Source organism: Pempheris klunzingeri, chromosome 14 (genome assembly GCF_042242105.1).
Source record: "Pempheris klunzingeri isolate RE-2024b chromosome 14, fPemKlu1.hap1, whole genome shotgun sequence".
NCBI lineage: Eukaryota > Metazoa > Chordata > Actinopteri > Acropomatiformes > Pempheridae > Pempheris > Pempheris klunzingeri.
Window position 1 is genome coordinate 18554372 of NC_092025.1, and position 12108 is coordinate 18566479.

The 12108-nt window shown below is 40.1% G+C and overlaps 1 protein-coding gene across 1 annotated transcript in view; it reads right to left on the minus strand.

The window, feature by feature from the left end:
• Positions 1-995, minus strand: part of fstl4 (follistatin-like 4) — a 178607-nt gene extending 177612 nt beyond the window's left edge. Inside the window, exon 1 of the mRNA XM_070843905.1 lies at positions 846-995. Coding sequence (XP_070700006.1) covers positions 846-995 — 150 coding nt within the window. The remainder of the gene's footprint in view (positions 1-845) is intronic.
• Positions 996-12108: the final 11113 nt, after the last annotated feature.

Below are 12108 nucleotides of genomic sequence, written 5' to 3' on the forward strand. Positions count from 1 at the left end.
AATTTCAACAGATTGACAGACAACTTGACCAATGACGTTTAGTTTTGTTTATACTGGTAGACAGGAAAATCAAACCAATCAGAAGAGATCGCCACTGAAACGCGTATTATATTGACAGCCAAAGTGATCAAACAGTAAATCTGGAGCTGGAGCTCCGGATTGCAGCCAATTGCAGATTTATACAGATGATTTGGAGAGTTTTTACAGAATAAGCAAAACATTCATGGACAATGTTTGGGGTCATGAAAGTGTTGTTTTTTTTTTACTTTTAGACTAATTTGTCACCATTACTTGGATATTTTAAGACCAAAATTCATTTAAACATATTTGAGCATCTACCTGAAATTTGGTACAGTCATCACAGGCGTGCTGATGATGTGAAATTATTACGACTGATGTTCTGTGTGTGAAAAATGAGATTGGAATAGGAAATGACACAAAAAAGCCTTTGTTTTCCTGTGTTTAAAAACTCAAAGTAACATTTAGAGTGTTTGCTTTGTGGACATGCAGCAGTGCTTCATAGCCAATTATAAACAATTTAAGAAGGTTAAAATACTCAAGCTGGCTTCTCTCATGCCACAAACCACAGCATATAAGATATGAAGACACGGGGGTGCTGCTGCTGTGCTAAACTTGACAGCAAATGTGCATTTATCAAACTGTTTTTATTCACTTCATTTTTCTTTGCAACCCTGATTTGATATATGGCTGGTATGATTAATTTATATCACTGTAAGAGTTTCTCTAGCTTGACAGAGAGTGAAGGTGATGGCATCAGTGGGAAGCAGTACAGCGTGTGTGTGTGTGTGTGTGTGTGTGTGTGTGTGTGCATCAGGGATATTTACCATGTAGTGTGGTTCCTTGGAGGAGGTACGTGACATGCTGGCTGTATCCACGCTGCCTCGCCTGCTGCTCTTGTGCCCTTCAGCCAGCCAGCACCCTGAGGTTCCCAGCAGAGCGGCCACAGCCACAGCCCAAACACCCAGGCTGCCCATGAGTGTCTACCTAAAAGTGAAAACACAATGCACACAGATTCCTTAAACTCACTGAACAGCTGTTTCCACAAATAAAGCAGCTCTTTGGTCTTCATTTTCATCTTTATTGATCTCTATTGTACCTCAGCACCGTAAAACTGAGATATAATCTCATATGTTCTGTTATCAATGTGAATAAATCAACCATGTCCAAGTTGTGTTGTTGTGTATTATTATGAAACTTGTGATTTTAATCTCCTATAATCCTATTTGCATGCAAATGCATTTTATAATTACTTTTGTAACTTCTGTTTTAATTGTGGCTCTAACAGTTCAGTCATTTCCAAGCAGGCAAAAATGACAAACCCTCACCGTGTTCTCCACAGAGGAGATAAACACACATGAGCTGAAATCACATTCAAAAAACTCATTAGGTGTTTAGGAACATGTGTCATGTCAAGGATAAGTGGGACAAAGGAGAGCACATTTTTCCAAATCGGAGAGTTCAGAGAGCCTTAGTTCAATCGTTACTTCCAAGCATGATATGACAAGAGAAGGCGACTATGGCCAGGCTAAGATGCGACACCAATGATTTAAGAGTGCATGCAGCACATGAAAGACTAGCATGTGAAATGATATTTTTGCATGCACACAGTAACACCTCATCCTGCAGATACTGTCCACTCACACGCACTCCTCGTGCACACACACAAACACACACACATCATAATACAGCTATGTAAACATCAAAGCCCACACTGATGGGGATAATTATCTGTCTTACAAAGGACACAGAAAATCTTTTGATGTTAACAAAGAGGCAACCCTCTGAAGTCGCAAATGGTGAAATGTGGCTTGCAAGCTTAATATATAAACTTAGAGCAACTACACTGCTGTGGTGCAGATACACACACATTCACACTCTCACACACACACACACACACACACACACACACACACACACACACTCAAGTCCTCAGGAAAAACACATGCTGTATGTTCCTACTGTGATGATAGGATGGCCTTACATTAAACTGTGATATGAACATCATCAGCTTTACAGACGTAGTATTTATTGCAGCATTATTGTACTGGGTTTGTATTGCATTACATGGGGGGGGGGTTGCGTCCAATGCCCTCCAGAGCAACTTGGCATTTTCGCATTGATGTGAAATATTTATTGGTCTTTCTCAAAGCACTGACTTCTTGTCTGGTCTTATCAGCTGATGGGGGTCTTTATGGTTGCACTGTGTGGCACGGCAGTTTGTTACGCATGTTATTGTACGGTCAGGTAATGTGTTTATTGTTTTTACTGCAGTCTTATACTTTATTATGTAACTTTATTGTGTGTTTTACTACAGAACCCGTCTGAAAACAAATTTGTCTTAGGGGGCCATAAAGTTTGCAGTTGAACTGAAACAAGGGCACAAAAGCACACAATGCATCTCAAACACTGCAGGTGTTTATGGTGTGAAGTGTCTGCAGCAGCCCTTCACTGGAATATTGAATATTACCTGGCTGCTGTGATTCACCTTGACATGTAATGCTCTGGTCCTGTTGGCTGGCATTTTATTTTCCGCTTTGTACAATATATCTATTTTTGATTTTTGCAATAAATAAATAACCAAATCTTTTTATTGATTTTACATTCATGTTTTCACCTGATACAAGGTAACTGTCAATGAGAAAATCATTTATTTCTTGTTTGTCTTGTTCATTGATTTTGAAATTTCTCAACATTTAACTGGGGGCACCTGGCTTGCAGGTAAAGTACAATACAAATTAAATACTAATACTTAATATACGTAAAATATCGAATTTGAGTAAATGTACTTAGTTACTTTCCACCACTGCTAAAAAGAAAATCACATAAGTTCTGTCAGTGGAAACGTCACTCAACAAGGAACCACCATCATCACTCAGCTAGCTAGCCTGGGGCTAATAGGCCCTCACAGATGAGATGCTCACCCTTGTGAAATTAAACACCAAATGAGATCTGTCAGTCACTGTCTTAATGTGCTGCCTGGCCCCCTGGCATTGGCCCACACACAGCTACACACACTCATACAAGAGTACACTTGAACACAAACACACAAACAGAGCTCTGGTGGTATGGATTGAATGGTTCATTTTAAAATTCATCAGGAGGGAGACCGTCTATGAGGAAGCTATTATTTGACCAGCATATTAACAAGCTTAAAGAGACAGACTCTTCAAAACCGGTGCACCCTTTGGCAGCTTTGCTCAGATCAGACTCGTTCAGTGAGGGACTCGCATTATAAACAGACTCAATGTGCTGAAAGTTAAACACCATCTACTCACATCCCCGCTACCTTCTCTCTTTTCTCTCATTTTCTTTCTTGTGAACTTGCAATTTTTGGGACACAAAAGTATTGTCAGGGGCCTGAAGCGTCCCGTAGAGCTGCCTGCAGCCGGCCAGTCTCCTTTCTTAGTCACTTACTTTCGGGAAGGAAATTTCATACTCATTTGTTCGACAATTGGTTCAAAGGCTTTTTAAATTATGAACTGAACCAGCCAGTTATTAGTTGAATTTAGAGCTTGTAATAATAGATTAAAGAAGGTGACAAATTAAAAAAAGGTGAGAATGTAAGACAAGAGGGAATTAAATATTCATCCTCTACAGCATTACAATGCATTTTTGCACAGACCAAGGAATCTTGTTTGACTCTGGAGTCGAAGAGATCACTTTATGCTGATTTACAGCAACCTCAAACTGTCTCACTGGACATACTGTATGGGCATGTGAGTGTTGTATCAAGATAGGCCTGTTGTGTCCAATAAGGAATAATTAACAACAAACCTAACTACTGAACCAGATTTTGAGTTCTATTGGCTTTTTTGAACAGCCTGGGAGCTGAAGCTTTCTTTCTATTACCTCTATAACACTGAAGAGAATCGTCAGCTAAATGCCTTTAATGTGCAGTTCTCAGGTACGGTAAACAGCCATCTGCTACCTGTCACATTTTTAAAATAAGGCAGCATCTCACGTGCCTTTGAGACGCATCAGCTTCATTCAGCCAGGAGCTGCTTTTTTCTAGGTCGAGGTAAAATATTCATTTTCACCCACTGCTGCTTTTTGAATGGCAGTAAAGATTTCTTGATGAATGCATGAATTAACACATGATAAAAAACACATACCAACAGGATCATCGCTCACTGCAAGGAGCAAAGTCTGGTCTTATGAAGCCAGTGTGGTATTGTTAAAGCTGTCACCTTTCATTCAACTGCATGGGAAATATGAAGGATTAAGGTTTAAAATTAGGTTCTTCATATCATTGTGTCTTAATAAGTAGAAATGTATTTGTGGATATTTTTCATTATCAGGACTCAGAGGTGGCTTTTGATTAAATCTGGTCTTAAAAATAGAGATACAGTATTTATGCAAATGTTTCCTAACAGCCCAAAGTTACCTTCAACAGAACAATATACAAAAAAACAATGTTTGAGTTTATTCTAATAAACATTACATTTCTAACCACACTCATACAATAGCAGTCCTCTGTACAGTTTCATCTCACCAACCTTTATCATCCATCCACCCATCCATCCATCCATCCATCCATCCATCCATTGTCTATACTGCTTATCCTTAAGGGTCATGGGGGGGTGCTGGAGCCAATTCCAGCTGACAGTGGGTGAGAAGCGGTGTACACCCTGGACTGGTCACCAGTCAATCACAGGGCCGACACATGGAGACAGATAACCACTCACGCTCACGTTCACACCTAGGGGCAATTTAGAGTCACCAATTAGCCTAACCTGCATGTCTTTGGGATGTGGGAGGAAACCGGAGAAAACCCATGTGAGCATAAGGAGAACATTCAGACTCCACACAGAAAGGTTCAAGGCTCAAGCCACAAACCTGTCGGCCAGCTGATTTGAACCCAGAGCCTTCTTGCTGTGAGCCAACAGTGCAAACTACCACGTTTGTGGTGACCTTTATCAGTCATATGATCTACAAAACTTTTGCATCCTAAATATAGAAAAATACTTTGAAAATTGCTTTGAACTAGGTTGACAGATTACTGAGTGTCAACACACCAGTTGGCGAACTTCAATTTGCAGTTCCTTTCAGGAAAATATGATTACATGTGCAAGATAGACATCAAGAAACCAATTTGGACTAAATTAGAACCAATTCTGACCTTGAGCAAGGGTCTGTCTTTTTGTACAAAATGAAAATTGCATGATTACGTGACTATTTCTGAGTTTCTAAATGTACAACACAAAGCCCTCTCTACGAAACATTTGGCTCTGCTCTGAAGAGCACACACAGACTGTCAAGCTGTGGCTAATGGTGATATGTGTCTGCAATATCATATATGGATTCTTGAAAGCATAATGTTCTATGGTAGAGACGTTGACTAATGTTTCTTGCTTCTCTTGTGGCAAGCATTTTCTCATTTACAATTTTCAGTGTGTTTCTAGGGTGTAGATCAAATTATCTATTGATTAAAGTGATCCTAATCTATGGGCAAGACTCCCCTCAGCCAGCCATTGCGAGAATGTAGGTGGGATTTGGCCTTACGACACAGTCACTGCCTTCAGATAGCATTTATCATGTCCTGAATCCTCACCTCCACTCTTACTATGAAGTAATGCTACAGACCAACCTTTGTAGTGTGCTGCTTTGGTAGTTAGTTGACAAGTAGTGCATTTGGTACTAACAGAAAATGGCAAGAGGGGCAATTCTTCTGTATTCACACCACATCCGACCACTTTCTGCATTTACTTTTATTTTTACCAGCTCTGTAGCCCCTCTTGTTCTTGTGTACAGTAGAATTTACAAGATTCAATTGATGTGACCCAGCAAAGCTTTGACTAAATTAACCTGACTAAAAAGATTTTTTTTTGTCAAGAGACCAGTTTTACCACTTGAAACTGGTATGTAAATGAACACTGCATGCAGCCCCACAGCCTCCCTGTCTCTTTCTGTAATGGCAGCAGTGGAAGGCCTCTAGCTGTGCTCAGAGACAAATTCAAGTGATCAGGCGGAGCTCTCCTTCCTGCTCTCTGTCCCTGCTCTGCACTCCAGGTAGGTTTGCTGTCACAGTTACAAATGACACATGCAGTTCCACTACGACAATCAGTCCCCACTCAGCAGGCTTCCTCCCTGCAAGTTGCTGAGTATTTAAAAAGATTACAAAGGAGGGCGGGAGGGACAGAAGAGATAACATCTGTGAACGATGAGCACCGCATGCTGAAACTGTAAGGTTTGTAGCTCTCCACCCTAAAGTCAAATCTTTATATATGAAGCACTGCATTGAGCTCCTTTTGCTACCATGCTGCAAGCAAATCTAGCATTGAAATCTCTCTACTTTAATATTTTAGAAAATATGTCTCAATTAATGAGAAGAATGCAGTTTTTGAAACAATTATGCATTTTGTCAGTTTCAGTGTGGTGCTATCCTCTAAAAGTAGGAAGTGAAGATTTTCTGCTGTCAATCATTTTGTAAAACTAGGTGTCACTTTTTTTCCCCAAATGGTGCATGGCCCATTTTGGAACAAACCTCTCCACATGCTGTTACTCTGAGTGCTCCTCTTCAGTAAAATCTCTGCTATCATCCAACGTCTGCTGGCCTATCTGCCTGCACTCAGGTTTCAAACAGCCCCATCCTCAGACAGATGTCTATGCAGCATGAAATAGAGCCACCAAGGGGTTTGCCTTTGCCCAAAATGTTTTCATGATGCTTGGATGCAGCAGCGACTCATTCGTCTATATTTCATTCTTGTTCCTGTGTGGTTGGGGGGAGATACTGAAGAGACTGCCGTTGTCATTCTGTCTGTCAGCCATGCATCGGGATCACACGTTCTAACCCTAGTTATCTTCCAGACACTCCAGGTGAACAGGACACGCATCCTTTCAGTTTTTTTTTCACTTTTATTTATTTTTTTATGACAAGAAATGTGATAAATATCAGAATGCTCTGGAGTGGTGTTGCCCAAAGAGGATTTATACAGCACAGTAACCTGGAGAGATAAGGTTATGAACTGTCATTCACTGTAATGTAAAAGGCTCATAAGCACTGAACCTATGAAAAGAGGCAGGGAATTGACAGCACACCAGTTAAAAGCTGACAGCACTTATCAGCTAGGGAACCAGAGATCACAGTTAAAAAGAGCTAATTAAGAAAAAAAAAAAAAGATCTAATTAATAATGACTGATAGCAGTTGAAACTAGAAAGGGAATATCTAGACATTTTTAGCTTTTGAGAATTTTAACTTTATCAGTCTGGTTAGGTTCATTTTAGCAACCCTCTGTTCACTTCCTGAAACTGGTCCACAGTTTTGCTGTGTAAACCAATATTTTTCCACCTGTCCAGCAACCAACCACAGACAGACAAAGAGAGCCACTAATTGGTGGACATTAGCGTTTAGCAGCTGAAGTTTTTCAGGAGTTGGCAGAGGGTGAATATTTGATTCATCAGTCAGATTACAAGAAAACAACCCCACAACAAACGCTAATGTAAAATGAGCAAATGTTTGTTAACTTAGGAAGATGATAATATAGAGGTTGTGTTTTTAACCTGACTCAAATGTCCAAAAACAGATGAATGCAGCATTTTCCTAATTTAGGTAATTTCACTGTTCCAAGCAGCCATTGGTTTCCATTCATTTCTGATATGGAAATCACTTACAGTAAGGGCAATGTGCCCTTTTTTGTGAACACATTTCATGAAAAGAAAAACAAAAAGCATTAAATCTGCATGTCATAAATATATTTCATTCTCATTGATGTGTTCTTGACAGGTTTTGGACGGCAATAGAGTTCTATGGAACAGAGAAATAGGCTATATCGAGATTCATAGGCAAGACTTCAATAAAGTAATTGTTGGTTTGGCTGTTTGACGGGATTGTTCACAATAAGAAAATGATCAAATATCACAAAATCTATTCTCTAAGAAAGTGTCAGGAGTCTGCTAATTGCTCATTTTCGTACCACACTGAAATGAATGGAAACCAATGGCTGCCTGGGGTGACTATGGTTTGCAAAATGGTATTTCTGATTTTTAGTAATTGGGCTAAAACACGCAAAATTCTGGCACGGTCCTTTAATAAAAGGCTAGAAAAATCTAACAATTTGCAGAAGAAAATAGACACAATAAAACTCTCACGCTGGCTGAAGCACAAAGCCAGACGGAAACATACAAAGACTGGGAAACAGCAAACAGCAGAGCAGATAACGTGAGCAACAACAAGGACGTCATTAAAGCAATTAAAACATATGGCAGCAGTGATAGAAAAGTTAATGTATTCATTTTGTAGAGAAACAACTGCACATGTGCCTTTTTAGATTGTGTTAAAAATGCACCTTTAGAGAGAAAAAGAATGCGTTGGTCTCCCAGAAAAAAAGGTGCCGAAACCTCTGAAAGAACACAATGCAGGTTGTGGCGCTTTAGCAAGACCAGAGATCCTTATCAGCTTGGGTTCTTCTGCGTTACCTCAGAATTAATTATTGTCTGACACTCTCTCTTTGCCACTTTCTCTCTGTCTCTATAGAAGAGACAGAGCTTCAGGCTGTTAGGTAATAATAAGACCCCATCTTGAGACTGGAGAGAGAAAGAGAAATAATAAGAGGCTCCTTCTTTCTGTGTCATACTCTATTCTCTTCTTCCCTCTCTTTACCGTCCTTACTCAACACCAATATTGACTTTTGGCTTTTTCTCTGACAAATGTCCGTGACCAGATCGGCAGCCCTTGGGTGTTAGAGCCCATATCCTGCTTGTCAGGTGTGGCTGAAAGACACACAAACAGCAACTTGACTTGTTATTTCCAAAAATCCCCCTCAGGCTGTATGGCATGGCTGTGAGAGCAAAAAGGATATCAGGAGGATCTGCAGTGCCACAACAGGGTGGTCTGTCTGGCTAACAGGGCTGTGTGTACTAATTATAGAGCAGTGGCAACACGTTAGCAAACAACATGAAAGAGGTCTGCATCGGTAACGAGCAGAAAAACACCTTCTAGCGTACAGTATATTACTCTCGAAAGGCACTTTGGGGAAAATATGGTTTGTATATATAATTATCATCGGAAAATGACTAGAACCTGCAAATAGATCCGTGCCGCAAAATCAATGCATGTGAAGAGGCAAAGGATTCATCTCACATTCTGAAATATTAATATACCCAATACAGCATCGTCAAAGTTGTTTCCTTTGCCCTGAATGCTGGTACTACTGGATGCTGGCTAGAAGACAACTTCAACTGTACTCAAATAAATGCAAATTATCCCCCAGAAACCCACAAATTATCTCCACAGATTCAATGTTAAATACAATTTAGACTACTTAGTAGCTAGTTATTAAGATATTAAGGGTCACAGAGGGGGTTCCTTTGTTGCTGTGCTTGCTTCACTTACAGGCCTCTCGCTCGGCCCTGGTGGCAGCTATTTATTTTATCAATTCAGAAATGAGGTTTTTTTTTGGTTCTAAATAACAAATTAGTTAACAAAACAGAGTTAATGCTTGTTTACTTTACTACTTCATTGATTGGAACTTCTGAAAACCTTTGCTCAGTTTTCTCTGAAAGAATAAAGTTGTTTTAATGTGCCCCACTGTGGCACAGAAAAATGTGATGTAGAGACAGAAGTGTGTTTGGTCACTGCAATTACTGATATGATTATTTTTTAAATGATTGCGCCATCGATCGCTGACAGCCATGTGAACAGATTTTTTTTTTTAGCATTGAAAGCATGTTAGAGTCATGTAGAACTTTACCTCTGAAAGGCAAACCGTGGTGAGGTTCATGTGTTTGATGGCGTGTGTGTCTCAAACATGTACACACACACAGGCATACATACACATTTGTGTACGTATGCTGAACGTGATTGCAATGATTCACAGTGAAAAAACTGTTTTATTGACTGTTTCATACCATTGACTACTGACTCAAATGATCAGCACCTGCTTCAGTTTGGACTCACAGAGAAAAAGGCATTTCCGCCAATTGGCAACGCTAATAACAAGTGTTACCTAATCGTTGTGTGCCACATTTTGGCTTTTGTTGTAGCTCAAAAACTGACATTCATTAACAATTTTGGTCACGTTTTGAACATCCAAGCATCTGCAGATTAATTGCATATCTGATACTTTATGATGCACATATGGCATGAATAAATCCACGTTTCTGTTATCTTCGCCGCCATCTTGACTGCAAATGAGCCGGTGTTAACAGCTGTTGTGTCGAACTCTGTTTCCCCATCAGTTTCCTGTAGCAGTGCCCTCTGCAGTTATGGTTATGGCATAACAGAGATTGCTTGGCAGAGATCTGCACTCTACTGAGTGCAGTTTTCTAGATATTGGTTTATACGTTTGGTTAATAAATCTAACAAAGAAGTTCATTCTTGACCTTGGAAAAAGTATTTGTGACCAAACGATATCAACTCATATGTTGTTACAAGGCATTCAATCATTTTTACAGTCTACACAAGAGCTGTTGTTTATTCCTGATTCATTGTCTCACATAGGTATTTCATTCCCTCCTCCTTTTGCCTCAGCAAGAAACCGTTTTCATTATGAAGGAAGCTGATCAGTGGTGACTGCCGCTTAACCTTCTCCACTTGATTTCTTGAATGTTTTCAGTGAAAAGGAGATATGAAACAGTGGGTTATGCACTATACTGGGTGAAGAAACATTTCAAGACAACCTTGAATCATTCCACCTTTCCAAATTCGATACAACAAAACAACTTCAGGCAGAGGAACGACCATTTGGCAGTTTTAAGCAGTGTAATGAGGATGACTGCATAATCGGGACAGGCAGATGGCTGACTAAATTCAATGCAGAAAACACATACACCAGGTGACCTTTCTGTAACCCCTCCACGCATTTCTCCCTCTCTGCTGACTCTTTCGTCAGTTTCCTCCATTCAGGCAGAGGAGGCAACAAGCACTATTTGCTCAGAGCTGCACTACTGATGCTCTGAGCTCAGCTGCTGTGTTCATAGGGGATACAGCGGTAAAGGTCATTTCTAGAAGTTCAACATTAGTGACCGGAATTTCAAGTGAACTGTGTTGCCCACATTTTGTGGCCCTGCACTCTGCTGTGAGTAAAGAGGACGTATTGGGTGAGCTGACGGGCAAAGTAATGTGTCTCTGGAATAAAAAGGGTACATAATCTAATGGTGCAAGTTACCGATCCTCTTCAGTTTCAGCGTCATTCATATTAAGTGCTTCCTATTGTCATAGGCCTCATGTTGCTCATGTTCTATTTCTGTGGTGTGAGTGTTCGTCAGTGTCAGTGTGTCCCCGCTAAACCCATGAGGAAGAGTTTCATCACTTCAATTTAAAACTAATCTTGTCAGCCCCATCACAATGTGAGTGTATGGCGAAAGAGCCGACCCATAAGAATGTGACTCACCATCTGTAATGCATTTCTACTTTTGTTTTGGAGTGCAACTCATTATATTTCTTCGGGAAAATTTGCAAAGCCAAACAAATCAAAGTCATCAGGCGTAAAAGAAGAAGGGAAGAAAGTGGGTTTGGTTTACCCGCGGGGATAACTTTGTTGTTTGGAAATAAATCCTGCTCCTGATTAGACAAGCTCTGCATGGGGTTCAGGCAATGTGGTGCCAGGGATTTAAACTGTGCACGAATGGGGCATTATAATTGATATCAAAAGTTTAATTTATTCTACTCAAATGTTATATGGAATTGTCATCGAGGGCTCATTATATGTTGATTGTTTAGCCTGCAACACTTATCTCGAATTTATAAAAAGGGACTGGGTCACGGTTTATGTATTGATAAAAAAAGAACCGGTGTTGCACACACGATTGAGTATTTGCATGTGCATCCTCCACATGAAACTGTTTGCAAGTGTTTACCACAATAACAATAACTTATGTGTTTTGGATGTTTAAAATAAACCTGGTTCTACCCTTTCTTGCATTATAGATTTTCAGTAACAGTTATTTGTGTTGAGCATCTATTAACAGCAGTCAAGTGGGTAGAGCACTCGGTCAGCTAAAATCCCCAACACACTGAACTCCTACCTGCTGCTCAGTTGCTGATTCTGACATCCGACCTTTCATAAACCGTGTAAAAGAATTTCTCCACTACAGTGGGATCAATTAAGTATCACATTCATATTATCTTTGCCTGGCTAGTTACGGCG